The sequence below is a fragment of the Anthonomus grandis genome, chromosome 17, assembly GCF_022605725.1.
Source record: "Anthonomus grandis grandis chromosome 17, icAntGran1.3, whole genome shotgun sequence".
Taxonomy (NCBI): Eukaryota; Metazoa; Arthropoda; class Insecta; order Coleoptera; family Curculionidae; genus Anthonomus; species Anthonomus grandis.
Window position 1 is genome coordinate 19,646,624 of NC_065562.1, and position 16,685 is coordinate 19,663,308.

General features: G+C 28.4%; 1 protein-coding gene across 1 annotated transcript in view; it reads left to right on the forward strand.

Annotated features, from left to right (window-relative positions):
- The window catches only part of LOC126746282 (5-hydroxytryptamine receptor-like), a 94,402-nt gene that overhangs the window by 68,300 nt on the left and 9,417 nt on the right, over window positions 1–16,685 (forward strand). The window contains exon 3 of the mRNA XM_050454452.1: window positions 2,637–2,880. Coding sequence (XP_050310409.1) covers window positions 2,637–2,880 — 244 coding nt within the window. The remainder of the gene's footprint in view (window positions 1–2,636; window positions 2,881–16,685) is intronic.

Consider the following 16,685-nt stretch of genomic DNA (forward strand, 5'->3'; position numbering starts at 1 on the left):
GATCGGCAATTAACCCTCAAGGGTCTCATAATCGATCCTCGAAATCCCCCCCAAAATTTAATTCGAGAACTGTTTCACATTATTCGAATTAACTCATCAGGGTTTCCTCCCCAGCCTTCTTTAAATCAGTCCACTTCCTAAATATTGTTTGAAAATTCTGCTTCCTTGTCGCTCTGCACAGTAAATAATAATTTAGCTAGCTCTGTTTGTACTGCTTTTAGAGGTCTGGGAGTTATCGAAGTAATAAAATAAGTTATTTCCTCTTAAAGGCTTTTTATTTTGTGATCCTAGCTCAAATAGATCCAGAGATATCGAGTCTGGAAATCCAGGTCGACGCCCCAAGCCTCCACTGACCCCAGGAAAAATTCAAATGGCTGTAACTTATTAATGGCTAATCCGATTTTAATGATTTTTAAAGCGTTCGCTAGACAAATAAGTACAGTCTAACTTTTGTTTAATAATATTTACTCTAGCGTAATTATCAAGAACGATATGAAATTTTATTGGCTCAGGATGTGTGTCTCATGAGTCTTCTAGATAATATGATGGATATCTTTGAAGCGCGTCATCCTAGAGACTTAAGAGTTATTATGTATATGATATAAGGAATAATTTGCTTCCGAACAAACTTTATTTTATGCCTCTAGCTCATATAGATCCAGAGATATCGAGTTTGGAGTTCCAGGTAGACGTCCCAAGCCTCCACTGACCTCAAGAAAAATTCAATTGGCTGTAACTCCTTAACGCGTTATTGGATTTTAATGATTCTTAAAGCTGTCGTTAGATAATTACTTAGTGCAAAACTTTTATTTAATAATAAATTTCCTGTAAGGACTAGCAAGAGAGATATGCTCCATCATTGCCTCACGACAACTATTTGGAAGACCCTTTTGCAAATTCTTTGGATAATTTTGTTAAAATTAATTTTAGAGCTTTAGAGACTTCTATAAGTATTGTTGTAAAAAGTATTTAGTTTCCAATAAACTTTATTTTATTATTCTATCCAACGTAGATCCAGAGATATCGAGGTTGGAGTCCCAGGTCAACATCTCAAGCCTCCACTGACTCCAGAAAAAGTTCAAATGCCTGTAACTCATCAAGGGTTTATCCGATTTTAAAGATTTTTAAAGCATTCGCTAGATAATTATAAGGACTATAACTTTTATTATAAAAAAATTATTCTAAAAAATTTACCAAAAAAGATATCTGACTTTGTCGGCTTGTATCGAGTGTCTGACAAGCCATAGAACTATCAGGTCGAATATATTCGTTAAAAATTATTGTAGAGCCTTAGAGACCTCTATAAATATTATTGTAAAAAGTATTTAGTTTCCAATAAACTTTATTTGATTATTGTATCTAACGTAGATCCAGAGATATCGAGGTTGGAGTCCCAGGTCGATATCTCAAGCGTCCACTGACCCCATAAAAAGTTCAAATGGCTGTAACTCATCAACGGTTAATCCGATTTTAAAGATTTTTAGAGCATTTGCTAGACAATTATAAGGACTATAACTCTTATTACAAAAAAATTTTCCTAGAAAATTTACCAAAAAAAATATCTGACTTCTTTGGCTTGTATCGAGTGTCTGACAAGCCATAGAACTATCAGGTCGAATATATTCGTTAGAAATTATTGTAGAGCCTTAGAGACCTGTATAAATATTATTGTAAAAAGTATGTAGTTTCCAATAAACTTTATTTTATTATTGTACCTAACGTAGATCCAGAGATATCGAGGTTGGAGTCCTAGGTCGTCATCCCAAGTCTCCAATGACCTCAGGAAAAATTCAAATGTTCGTAACTCATCAATGATTTATCCGATTTTAAAGATTTTTAAAGCATTTGCTAGATAATTATAAGGACTATAACTTTTATTACAAAAAAATTGTTCTAAAAAATTTACCAAAAAAGATATCTGACTTCTTCGCCTTGTATCGAGTGTTTGACAAGCCATAGAACTATGAGGTCAAATATATTCGTTAGAAATTATTTTAGAGCCTTAGAAATCTCTATAAATATTATTGTAAAAAGTATTTTGTTTCTAACAAAATTTATTTCATTATTGTATCTGACGTAGATCCAGAGATATCGGGGTTGGAGTCCCAGGTCGACGTCCCAAGTCTCCACTGACTCCAGAAAAAGTTCAAATGCCTGTAACTCATCAACGGTTCATCCGATTTTAAAGATTTTTATGCCATTCGCTAGATAATTATAAGGACTATAACTTTTATTTAAGGATAATTGTCCTGACAGTTGTGCCAAAAGAGATATAGGCTCTTTTAGGCTCAAGTCAAGTGCCTAATGAGCCTCACAACTAAACACGTCGAATATCTTTGTTGCAAACACCCCTAGAGCCTCGAATAACATAAAAATCGTTATAGAAAAGACTCGTTTGATATCAATAAGTCTTATTTTATTATGCCTGGATAGATCCAGAGATATCGGCTCACTTCCCTGTTTTTCAATTCCAACGGAGAGTCCCGACAATTCGATATGAGAGATTCCGACAAATATTTACGTTCCTTTGTACGTTTCTGTTCAAGGCACTTTTGCCTGAGATTTATTTTATAGTTTGCATACGTAGGTAGGGTGTACATTTTTTTTCTTCAATAAATCCCCCCTTTTATTTACAGGCAACGTGTTTGTGATAGCGGCAATTTTACTGGAAAGGAACCTGCAAAACGTGGCGAACTATTTGATCTTGTCGTTGGCGGTAGCCGACCTGCTGGTGGCGTGTCTGGTGATGCCCCTGGGGGCGGTACAGGAGGTCAACAGGGAATGGTCCCTGGGGCCGGAATTATGCGACATGTGGACCTCCAGCGACGTTTTATGTTGTACCGCCTCCATATTGCATTTGGTCGCGATCGCTCTCGATAGGTGAGTGAGGCCCTAGTGATTGTTTTGATATAAAAGTTAATGTAACTGGATTGTGTAAATTGGATTAGGTATATAGACTTGGGTAATAAGTTAGTGGGGCTGAAAATGTGTAGCATGACAAAGAGGTTATGTCAGTTTGAATGAGAAATGTTTGCGTTTTTGAGTAAAGGGTTGGTGGTATGAGAAAGCCGTTTTCACCAGTGGCTTAGTTAGGAAAAATTAGCTAGGATTGAGTACCACATGTCGAGGGGTTTATTTTAATTTTTTTTAATTTTACAAACTGTTCGTAAGTCAAAAAGTAGATTAGATAGAGTTTTGAAAATTTGTGCACATATTCTCCGAATAATTTGATTAGATACGTGTTTTAGCGTTTTTCAAAAAATGGGCAGGATTTTGAAAAAAAAATTTTTTTTTTTTTTAAATATTTTTTTTTTCTATATACTTCACAAAACGTCCATATCTCAAAGAATTCTTCAAATAAAATTTTGAAAATTCGTAGGCGTATTCTCTGAAGAATTTGATTAGACACGTATTTCAGCGTTTTTCAAAATTTTGACAAGATTTTGAAAAAAAAAATTTTTTTTTAAATATATTTTTTTTCTATATACTTAAAAAAACGTCCATATCTCAAAGAATTCTTAAAATACAATTTTGAAAATTCGTACATGTATTCACCGAGGAATTTAACTGGACACGTATTTCAGCGTTTTTCAAAATTTGGACAGAATTTTGAAAAAAAAAAAATTTTTTTTGAAAAAATAATTTTTTTTCTAAATATTTAACAAAACGTCCATATCTCAAAGAATTCTTCAAATACAATTTTGAAAATTCATGCACGTATTCTCTGAAGAATTTGATTGGACACGTATTTCAGCGTTTTTCAAAATTTTGACAAGATTTTGAAAAAAAAAATTTTTTTGAAAAAATATATTTTTTTTCGATATACTTAACAAAACGTCCATATCTCAAAGAATTCTTGAGATAGAATTTTCAAAATTCATACACGTATTCTCTAAAGGATTTAACTGGACACGTATTTCAGCGTTTTTCAAAACTTGGACAAGATTTTGAAAAAAAAATTTTTTTTTTTTTTTTATATATTTTTTTCTATATTCTTCACAAAACGTCCATATCTCAAAGAATTCTTCAAATACAATTTTGAAAATTCATGCACGTATTCTCTGAAGGATTTAATTGGACACGTATTTCAGCGTTTTTCAAAAAATGGACAAGATTTTGAAAAAAAAAATTTTTTGAAAAAATATTTTTTTTTTCTATATACTTAACAAAACGTCCATATCTCAAAGAATTCTTCAAATATAATTTTAAAAATTCATGCACGTATTCTCTGAAGGATTTGATTGGACACGTATTTCAGCGTTTTTCAAAATTTTGACAAGATTTTGAAAAAAAAAATTTTTTTGAAAAAACAATTTTTTTTCTATATACTTAACAAAACGTCCATATCTCAAAGAATCCTTCAAAAACAATTTTGAAAATTCGTACACGTATTCTCTAAAGGATTTAACTGGACACGTATTTCAGCGTTTTTCAAAATTTGGACAAGATTTTGAAAAAAAAAATTTTTTTGAAAAAGTAATTTTTTTTTCTATATACTTAACAAAACGTCCATATCTCACAGAATTCTTCAAATACAATTTTGAAAATTCATGCACGTATTCTCTGAAGGATTTAACTGGACACGTATTTCAGCGTTTTTCAAAATTTGGACAGAATTTTGAAAAAAAAATTTTTTTTTGAAAAAACAATTTTTTTTCTATATACTTAACAAAACGTCCATATCTCAAAGAATTCTTCAAATACAATTTTGAAAATTCGTACACGTATTCTCTGAAGGATTTGATTGGACACGTATTTCAGCGTTTTTCAAAATTTTGACAAGATTTTGAAAAAAAAAATGTTTTTGAAAAAATATTTTTTTTTTCTATAAACTTAACAAAACGTCCATATCTCAAAGAATTCTTAAAATACAATTTTGAAAATTCGTACACGTATTCTCTGAAGGATTTGATTGGACACGTATTTCAGCGTTTTTCAAAATTTTGACAAGATTTTGGAAAAAAAATTTTTTTTGAAAAAACAATTTTTTTTCTATATACTTAACAAAACGTCCATATCTTAAAAAATTCTTAAAATACAATTTTGAAAATTCGTACACGTATTCTCTAAAGGATTTAACTGGACACGTATTTCAGCGTTTTTCAAAATTTGGACAAGATTTTGAAAAAAAAAATTTTTTTGAAAAAACAATTTTTTTTCTATATACTTAACAAAACGTCCATATCTCAAAGAATCCTTCAAAAACAATTTTGAAAATTCGTACACGTATTCTCTAAAGGATTTAACTGGACACGTATTTCAGCGTTTTTCAAAATTTGGACAAGATTTTGAAAAAAAAAATTTTTTTGAAAAAGTAATTTTTTTTTCTATATACTTAACAAAACGTCCATATCTCACAGAATTCTTCAAATACAATTTTGAAAATTCATGCACGTATTCTCTGAAGGATTTAACTGGACACGTATTTCAGCGTTTTTCAAAATTTGGACAGAATTTTGAAAAAAAAATTTTTTTTTGAAAAAACAATTTTTTTTCTATATACTTAACAAAACGTCCATATCTCAAAGAATTCTTCAAATACAATTTTGAAAATTCGTACACGTATTCTCTGAAGGATTTGATTGGACACGTATTTCAGCGTTTTTCAAAATTTTGACAAGATTTTGAAAAAAAAAATGTTTTTGAAAAAATATTTTTTTTTTCTATAAACTTAACAAAACGTCCATATCTCAAAGAATTCTTAAAATACAATTTTGAAAATTCGTACACGTATTCTCTGAAGGATTTGATTGGACACGTATTTCAGCGTTTTTCAAAATTTTGACAAGATTTTGGAAAAAAAATTTTTTTTGAAAAAACAATTTTTTTTCTATATACTTAACAAAACGTCCATATCTTAAAAAATTCTTAAAATACAATTTTGAAAATTCATACACGTATTCTATGAAGGATTTGATTGGACACGTATTTCAGCGTTTTGCAAAATTTTGACAAGATTTTGAAAAAAAAAAATTTTTTGAAAAAATATTTTTTTTTCTAAATATTTAACAAAACGTCCATATCTCAAAGAATTCTTCAAATACAATTTTGAAAATTCATGCACGTATTCTCTGAAGGATTTAACTGGACACGTATTTCAGCGTTTTTCAAAAATTGGACAAGATTTTGGAAAAAAAAAATTTTTTGAAAAAACAATTTTTTTTCTATATTCTTCACAAAACGTCCATATCTCAAAGAATTCTTAAAATACAATTTTGAAAATTCATACTCGTATTCTCTGAAGGATTTAACTGGACACGTATTTTAGCGTTTTTCAAAATTTGGACAGAATTTTGAAAAAAAAAATTTTTTTTGAAAAAACAACTTTTTTTCTATATACTTAACAAAACGTCCATATCTCAAAGAATTCTTCAAATACAATTTTGAAAATTCGTACACGTATTCTCTGAAGGATTTGATTGGACACGTATTTCAGCGTTTTTCAAAATTTTGACAAGATTTTGAAAAAAAAAATGTTTTTGAAAAAATATTTTTTTTTTCTATAAACTTAACAAAACGTCCATATCTCAAAGAATTCTTAAAATACAATTTTGAAAATTCGTACACGTATTCTCTGAAGGATTTGATTGGACACGTATTTCAGCGTTTTTCAAAATTTTGACAAGATTTTGGAAAAAAAATTTTTTTTGAAAAAACAATTTTTTTTCTATATACTTAACAAAACGTCCATATCTTAAAAAATTCTTAAAATACAATTTTGAAAATTCATACACGTATTCTATGAAGGATTTGATTGGACACGTATTTCAGCGTTTTGCAAAATTTTGACAAGATTTTGAAAAAAAAAAATTTTTTGAAAAAATATTTTTTTTTCTAAATATTTAACAAAACGTCCATATCTCAAAGAATTCTTCAAATACAATTTTGAAAATTCATGCACGTATTCTCTGAAGGATTTAACTGGACACGTATTTCAGCGTTTTTCAAAAATTGGACAAGATTTTGGAAAAAAAAAATTTTTTGAAAAAACAATTTTTTTTCTATATTCTTCACAAAACGTCCATATCTCAAAGAATTCTTAAAATACAATTTTGAAAATTCATACTCGTATTCTCTGAAGGATTTAACTGGACACGTATTTTAGCGTTTTTCAAAATTTGGACAGAATTTTGAAAAAAAAAATTTTTTTTGAAAAAACAACTTTTTTTCTATATACTTAACAAAACGTCCATATCTCAAAGAATTCTTCAAATACAATTTTGAAAATTCATACACGTATTCTCTGAAGGATTTGATTGGACACGTATTTCAGCGTTTTTCAAAATTTTGACAAGATTTTGAAAAAAAAAATTTTTTTGAAAAAATATATTTTTTTTCTATATACTTAACAAAACGTCCATATCTCAAAGAATTCTTCAAATACAATTTTGAAAATTCATGCACGTATTCTCTGAAGGATTTGATTGGACACGTATTTCAGCGTTTTTCAAAATTTTGACAAGATTTTGAAAAAAAAATTTTTTTTTTTTTTAAATATTTTTTTTTCTATATTCTTCACAAAACGTCCATATCACAAAGAATTCTTCAAATACAATTTTGAAAATTCGTACACGTATTCACCGAGGAATTTAACTGGACACGTATTTTAGCGTTTTTCAAAATTTGGAAAGAATTTTGAAAAAAAAAAATTTTTTTGAAAAAACAACTTTTTTTCTATATACTTAACAAAACGTCCATATCTCAAAGAATTCTTCAAATACAATTTTGAAAATTCATACACGTATTCTCTGAAGAATTTGATTGGACACGTATTTCAGCGTTTTTCAAAATTTTGACAAGATTTTGAAAAAAAAAATTTTTTTGAAAAAATATATTTTTTTTCTATATACTTAACAAAACGTCCATATCTCAAAGAATTCTTAAAATACAATTTTGAAAATTCGTACACGTATTCACCGAGGAATTTAACTGGACACGTATTTTAGCGTTTTTCAAAATTTGGACAAGATTTTGAAAAAAAAAATTTTTTTTGAAAAAAACAATTTTTTTTCTAAATATTTAACAAAACGTCCATATCTCAAAGAATTCTTCAAATAAAATTTTGAAAATTCGTACACGTATTCTTTGAAGGATTTGATTGGACACGTATTTCAGCGTTTTTTAAAATTTTGACAAGATTTTGAAAAAAAAAATTTTTTGAAAAAATATTTTTTTTTCTATATACTTAACAAAACGTCCATATCTCAAAGAATTTTTGAAATAGAATTTTGAAAATTCATACACGTATTCTCTGAAGGATTTGATTGGACACGTATTTCAGCGTTTTTCAAAATTTTGGCAAGATTTTGAAAAAAAAAATGTTTTTGAAAAAATATTTTTTTTTTCTATATACTTAACAAAACGTCCATATCTCAAAGAATTCTTGAAATACAATTTTGAAAATTCGTACACATATTCTCTGAAGGATTTAACTGGACACGTATTTCAGCGTTTTTCAAAATTTTGACAAGATTTTGAAAAAAAAAAATTTTTTGAAAAAATATTTTTTTTTTCTATATACTTAACAAAACATCCATATCTCAAAGAATTCTTCAAATACAATTTTGAAAATTCGTACACGTATTCTCTGAAGGATTTAACAGGACACGTATTTCAGCGTTTCTCAAAATTTAGACAAAATTTTGAGAAAAAAATTTTTTTAGCCAAACAATTTTTTGCCCACAAATTCACCCAAACACCCATTACAACTCAAAAACTTGAGCACATAAAATTACGAAAATTCACACAAATACTCCTCAAACACAGTTCCATTAAACACCACATTTCAGCCCTTCTCCAAACACTCACAAAAAACATTATAAATTCCCATTTAAAAAAAAATAATTTAATTCTGATGGCACGGCATTAGTAGAGCTTAAGTAAGCAAACGTAAAAGATAAACCGGGAAAACCGCAAGTAAACCCTCATAATGGTCCTGAATATTGCTTAAAACTAAAAGCCGTAGAGGCAGTGGAGGCATTTCCCCCTCGTAAAGCTTTTAGGGAAGACAAATTGGACGTCCTCCTGTTACCATCCACGTTACTCCCGTTATAAAATATGAAAGTTTTCAGGAACATCGTGGAAAAACCGGTTTTACCGATGTTGACATTAGAGTGACTAATTGATTTTTTTTTCATTAAGTTAAATTTGGTGGGAAAGTGCCCTTCGATCGGTTTTTAAAGAAAAAAATTGTTCCTTTATAAAGGAAGAAATGCATTGGTTTATAGTAATAATAATAATAATAATAATAATAATAATAATAATAATTATAATTATCTTGCTTATATTTTGAAAAACGGTGAAATGCGGCTCTGGCCCAAGGAATACGTGTTTGAATTTTTAGCGATTTATCTGCTCAAGTTTTTGAGTTATGAATGTTTTGATGAATTTTTGGGGAAAAAAAAATTTTTCCAAAAAAAAATTTTTTTTCAAAATTTTGTCCCAATTTTGAAAAACGCTGAAATACGTGTCCAGTTAAATCCTTCAGAGAATACGTGAATGAATTTTCAAAGTTGTATTTGAAGAATTCTGTGAGATATGGACGTTTTGTGAAGAATATAGAAAAAAAAATATTTATTCAAAAAAAAATTATTTTTCAAAATCTTGTCCAAATTTTGAAAAACGCTGAAATACGTGTCCAATCAAATCTTTCAGAGAATATGTGTATAAATTTTCAAAATTCTATTTGAAGAATTCTTTGAGATATGGACGTTTTGTTAAGTATATAAAAAAAAAATAATTTTTTCAAAAAAAATTTTTTTCTCAAAATTTTGTCCAAATTTTGAAAAACGCTGAAATACGTGTCCAGTTAAATCTTTCAGAGAATACGTGTACGAATTTTTAAAATTGTATTTGAAGAATTCTGTGAGATATGGACGTTTTGTGAAGAATATAGAAAAAAAAATATTTATTCAAAAAAAAATTATTTTTCAAAATCTTGTCCAAATTTTGAAAAACGCTAAAATACGTGTTCAGTTAAATCCTTCAGAGAATACGTGTACGAATTTTCAAAATTGTATTTAAAGAATTCTTTGAGATATGGACGTTTTGTGAAGAATATAGAAAAAAAATTGTTTATTCAAAAAAAAATTATTTTTAAAATCTTGTCCAAATTTTGAAAAACGCTGAAATACGTGTCCAGTTAAATCCTTTAGAGAATACGTGTACGAATTTTCAAAATTGTATTTAAAGAATTCTTTGAGATATGGACGTTTTGTGAAGAATATAGAAAAAAAATTGTTTATTCAAAAAAAAATTATTTTTCAAAATCTTGTCCAAATTTTGAAAAACGCTGAAATACGTGTCCAGTTAAATCCTTCAGAGAATACGTGTACGAATTTTCAAAATTGTATTTAAAGAATTCTTTGAGATATGAACGTTTTGCGAAGAATATAGAAAAAAATATATTTTTTCAAAAAAATTTTTTTTTCAAAATCTCGTCCAAATTTTGAAAAACGCTGAAATACGTGTCCAATCAAATCCTTCAGAGAATACGTGTACAAATTTTCAAAACAGTATCTGCACAACTTTTAGACCAATAAACATCCCACGTAAAAAACTCTTGTTGCAAAATTCACTTCCCTGATCGCTCTGAATGCTATCGAGAAATAAATAAATATTATATAAAATTAATTTCCAATTAAACAAACACAATAACAATAAAAAAAAAGCACCGACTTATTAATTCACACAAAAAAACACCTTTAGGACCTTTCACTAGTCACACAACTCCCTCATCAACCCCTATACAACCGGTAAATCTCCCCGTTCAAAGGTCACATCGCGGAAATCTCTTGTAGCCAGTTTACGGTGGAAATGCGCAATTTCCATCAAAACCCTTTCGACATTTAATCGTGGAAAAACCCCTCGTTTTTCCTATCAGTCAATGTGAGTATTTCCATACAAATGTCATTTTTCCCACTCACACAAGCAAAGTGCCTCTCACTGTTTCAAATTATATTTCCCTTTGTATGAAGTGTGTTTTCTTTATATTTCGAAATAAAGGTGCGTCAGTCGTATCCGTTTAAGTTATGCAAACAGCGAGTTTAACCTGAATAAATAATAATAGCATATGTCTAGTTAAATGTATATTATTTGGGCTCAATAAACCCCTCTCTCCCCCTTCAATGTTTCATTTTACCCTTGATACAAATTAAACATCAATTCATCCCCCAAAATTCATTTTTCAACTGTTACAAGCCGTCAAAGTCAACAAGTTTTAACGCAAAAAAAAAATAGTAACGAGGGTTTAGGGTGTCTGTTCTTACAACCCTTTTGTAGGCCCCCTCCCTCTGTTAAAAGGGAGCATTAACAGTTCAGTAAATAAACTTCTCGGATATCGCAGTCAATCAGAAGAACCAGTGACCTGTATAGTAAATTACCCTTCTGGATCCCTATTGATTTTTATGACGCCCTTATGGGCCAGAACTTGGGGGATGATGAATTTTTTTTGGATTTCCGGGTTTTGAGGGTGGATTAGGTGAATATGTTGTTGGTGCAGTTGGTGGGTTTTTTTTATTGGGTAATTTCGAGGAGTTTATTGGGTCTGTACCTTTTTAGGGAGCTCGCTGATTTTTGAGTAACCGGTGGTGAAAATCGTTTTTTAAAAAAAAAATTATTTTTTCAAAATTTTGACTATATTTCGAAAATTGCTGAAACAGGTGTTCAATCAAATTGCCCAAAGAATATGTGTACAAATTTTCAAAATTGTAGCTGGCTTAGTTTTTGAGTTATTAGCTGTTTACACATTTAAAAAAAAAAAAAAAAAAAAAAAAAAAACTCAAAATTCTGTTCAAATTTTGAAAAACACTGAAATAGGTGTCTAATCAAATTGTCCAAAGAACAGGTGTACAAATTTTCAAAACTGTATCTGGTTTACTTTTTGAGTTATAGTCCCTTTGTGAAATTTTGAGCATTTTCTCAAAAATAAATTTTTTTCTCAAAATTCTGTCATTAATTTGAAAAACGCTTAAATTCGTGTCTACTTAAGTTATCCAAAGAGGGCGTAGACAAATTTTCAAAATTTCATCACATTTGTGATTTTTCTTGTCACAATTCAATCACTGCCCTGATATTTTTTTATTATTTTCAGATAACCAAGAAAAAAAAATCTTTTTATTTATTACAAGTTGACATATTCGTACAATCACTACTGTGATTTTTTTAAACTGTAATAGCACCCCCTTATTATATAATCTCTTTGATCACTGCTGTGACAAATATTTTATTCTATTTCAAAGATGACAGGAAAAATATATTTTTTTATTCTTCACTAGTTCATACATGAAAATCATACGTAAAATCACTATTGTGATTTTTTTTTAAGTTCAATTACTGCTGTGATAAATGTTTTATTACTCCCTGGCTTATGAGTAAAAAATACGTATTTACATATTTTTAAACTGGTTAAATAAAAATCTTATAATTTAAGAAAATTCCTATAGGTAAAATCACTATTGTGATTTTTTAACTAAAATCACTGTTATGATAAATATTTTATTACTTAAGGAGAAAATTATTTTTTTTTATTCATTACTTAATATGGTATAAGTACAATCACTGCTGTGATTTTTTTAAGCTTTAATAAGCGGGGCGTAATATCTTTGATCACTGCTGTGATAAATTTATTATTACTCCCTGACTTATGAGGAAAAATAAAAAATGTATTAATTTTTGAATGAATTAAGCTAAAATCACTACTGTGATTTTAATTTACTTCAATGTTGACAGTATACAAGAAAAAACATATTTTTTTATATTCATTACTAGTCATCTATCCGTAAAATCACTATTGTGATTTTTTCGTAAGTTCAATCACTGCTGTGATAAATATTTTAGTACTTATAAATAACCAAAGAACAACCATTTTTTTAAATACTCTTAGTTGACATATTCGTAAAATCACTGTTGTGATTTTTTTTGGGCTCTTCAATCACTGCTGTGATAAATATTTTCATTACTCTCAGGCTTATAACAAAAATACGACATTTATTTATTTATAATCGAGCTGAGTAAAATGATTCACGTTTCTTTAAAATCACTGTTATGATAAATTTCTTGTCAAGTCCAGGCGCTTTTTATTGATAAACGTTTAATATCACTGAATAGTGGATTTTCACGAAATCCTTATAGTAATTACTTTTATCAGGTTCTGAAGACCATTAAATAATCGACAAATTATTAGACTGATTATGGGTAAATAATTTTTTAAAATCACTATTGTGATAAATTGGTTATTATAAGAAATAAATTCCTATTTTATTAGCAAAGATCCTTCAAAATCACAACTGTGATAAATAACTTATTTTATTTTAAAAATAAAATCACTACTGTGATTTTTTTATGGCCTAGGAACAATCTCATCAATCACTGCTGTGATATTTTTTTCTTTAAATGAGCTAAATTGAAATCACTGTTGTGATAAATATTTGATTACTTACAGGTAGTCAGGGAAAAACATTTTTTTATCATAATTATTTGCTTTATTTGTAATATCACTATCGTGATTTTTTGTGTAACTCCATTCACTGTTATGATAAATATTTTATCACTTACAGGCTTACAAGGAAACATATAATTTTTATTCACTACTAGTTGATATATTCGAAAAATCACTATTGTGATTTTTTTGTAAGTTCAATCACTGCTGTGATAAATGTTTTATTACTCCCTGGCTTATGAGTAAAAAAAACGTATTTACATATATTTAAACTGGTTGAATTAAAATCTTATAATTTAAGAAAAATGTTATAGGTAAAATCACTGTTGTGATTTTTTTAACTACAATCACTCTTATGATAAATACTTTATTACTTACAGGTAGCCAAGGAGAAAATTATTTTTTTTTATTCATTACTAAACATGGTATAAGTAAAATCACATTTGTGATTATTCTTGTAACTTCAATCACTGCCGTGATAATTTTTTTATTATTTTCAGATAACCAAGGAAAAACATATCTTTTTATTGCTAGTTGACATATTCGCAAAATCAACACTGTGATTTTTTTGAAGCTTTAATTAAGGGGGGGCGCAATTTCTTTGATCACTGCTGTGATAAATTTATTATTCTACTTCAAGGTTGACAGTGGACAGGAAAAACGTATTCTTTTTGTTCATTACTAGTCATGTATCCGTAAAATCACTATTGTGATTTTTTCGTAATTTAAATCACTGCTGTGATAAAAATTTTAATACTTATAAAGAACCAAAGAAATACAATTTTTTTAAAAATATTATTAGTTAACATATTCGTAAAATCACTGTTGTGATTTTTTTTTTATTTCTTATGGAGGTGGAGGCTCTTCAATCACTGCTGTGATATTTTTTTACTGTGATATTTATTTATTTTTAATCGAGCCTAGTGAAATTATTCTAGTATCTTTAAAATCACTGTTATGATAAATATCTTATCAATCACAACTTTAATAAATCAGTGATTTTATGTTTGACAGCGAGCTGTGATAAACATTTTATTACTAAGCAATTCGACCACACCAAAAAAATAGAGTTTTTTTTTTAATTTATGTTTTATCACAAGAAGAAACCTTGAATCCCTGTAATGATAAATAAATTATTTTTCTTCAGGTCAGTAAGGAGAGATCACTGTTAAATTATATTTAAATTTCAAAGTATTAATGGACCCTAAAAATCACTATTCACTATTGTGATAAATTATTCACAAAATAATTACACTTGAGTTGATTTTGTCATTATTTCACTGGAAAATTTAAACAGTGATAAATTAATTATTAATAAAAATAAAATCGCTAAAATCACTGATGTGATAAAATATTTTATTTCTTCAGAATCACGTGCAGTGATAATTTTTTTATTATCCTCCAACCTGTAAGAGAAAAAATATTTCTTTCAGCATAATGTGATTAATAAACTTAAAAAATCACTGCTGTGATAAATATTTTATTCCTTCAGAATCAGGTCCAGTGATAATTTTTTTATTACCCTACAACCTGTAAGAGAAAAAATATTTTTTCTTTACCATAATGTGATAACTAAACTTAAAAAATCACTGTAAAATATAGCTTACAAATCTTATTAAGACGGGTGATAAAAATCACTGCTGTGATAAATATTTTATTTTTTCAGAATCACGTGCCGTGACAATTTTGAGTAAAAATCACACTTGTGATTTTTCTTGTAATTTCCAAGGAAAAAATATCTTTTTATTTATTACTAGCTTACACATTCGTACAATCACTGCTGGGATTTTTTTTACTGTGATATTTATTTATTTATAATCGAGCCGAGTAAAATTATTCTAGTACCTTTAAAATCACTGTTATGATAAATATCTTATCGAGTCTAGGTGCTTTATATTGATAAAGATTTAATATCACTGATTACTTTTATAAATAATTTTTTAAAATCACTATTGTGATAAATTCGTTATTATAAGAAATAAATTCATATTTTATTAACAAAGGAACAAAAACCTTCAAAATCACAACTGTGATAAATCACTTATTTTATTTTAAAAATAAAATCACTGCTGTGATAAACATTTTCGACCACAGCAAAAAAAATATAGTTTTTATTAAATTTATGTTTTACCACATGAAGAAACCTTGAATCCCTGCAGTGATAAATAAATTATTAATAAAATCGCTAAAATCACTGATGTGATAAATATTTTATTTCTTCAGAATCACGTGCAGTGATAATGTTTTTATTGCCGTACAACCGTGAAATTATGCACCCGAATAATAACAGAAGCGAGTCCACCCCGAAAACTCCCACATTAGTTTCGCATATAATAAATTATTGAAATGGCGTCGTTTTAAATAAACAGAAAATGTAATTATTCATTTTTTCCAATGGAAAAAAGGGGACGTCAGTAAATCATAAAAGACCCTTTCAGACGGGGGTCAAAGCAACCCTTTCAGGTGCCCATTTAAATTGCATGACATAAATTAAAGAATTAAAGCAAGCAATTTATATATATATATATATATATATATATATATATATATATATATACATAGAGAGAGAGAGAGAGCGCGGAAACAAGGGGTGAAGAAGGAAAAAATCAATTTTCCTCAACATCCCTCATTTAAGGGACGTCGTAAATCCCTTATTTGTCCCCATTTGGTTTTTTGATTGACCATAAAACGATCCTTCCCTATATGAAGGTGGGTAAATAAACATAAACCTTGTGGGGTAAATTAATTTTTGTTTTATCAACAAATAAGGGTAGAAAATAAATCTGTTCGTATTCAGGTAAGAGGAAGGGTGCGAAAGAATTTATTATTTACTTTCAAGTGAATTACGGTCCTGTATAGTACATACGCTTGCCAAGGGGGTGAAAGTGCGTTATTTTAAGGCTGGTTGGTTAGTCGAGGGTGGTTTTCTTAGGGAATTTAATATTTGCCAGACGGGAGGAGTAATAATAATGAAAACGTCCAGACGGTTGTTTTCTCGTTTAATAATCGCGTTTTGAAAGGGTTAATAACATTGTCTTGGGAAATTGTTGTTAGTTATTATTCAGACCGACTGGGAACGTGAATTTTCAAATTATTACTTGGTTTTTTTGGACTCACCCTGTACATTTACGAGAATTTTTGTAGAGAGCAAAAAGTTAGCCCCAACCCTTTGTTAAAACATATAAAAATTTCAACCCTTTAGGATAGTCCTAAATAAGGGTTTTTGAGGTTTTTTAAGCGTTAGTTT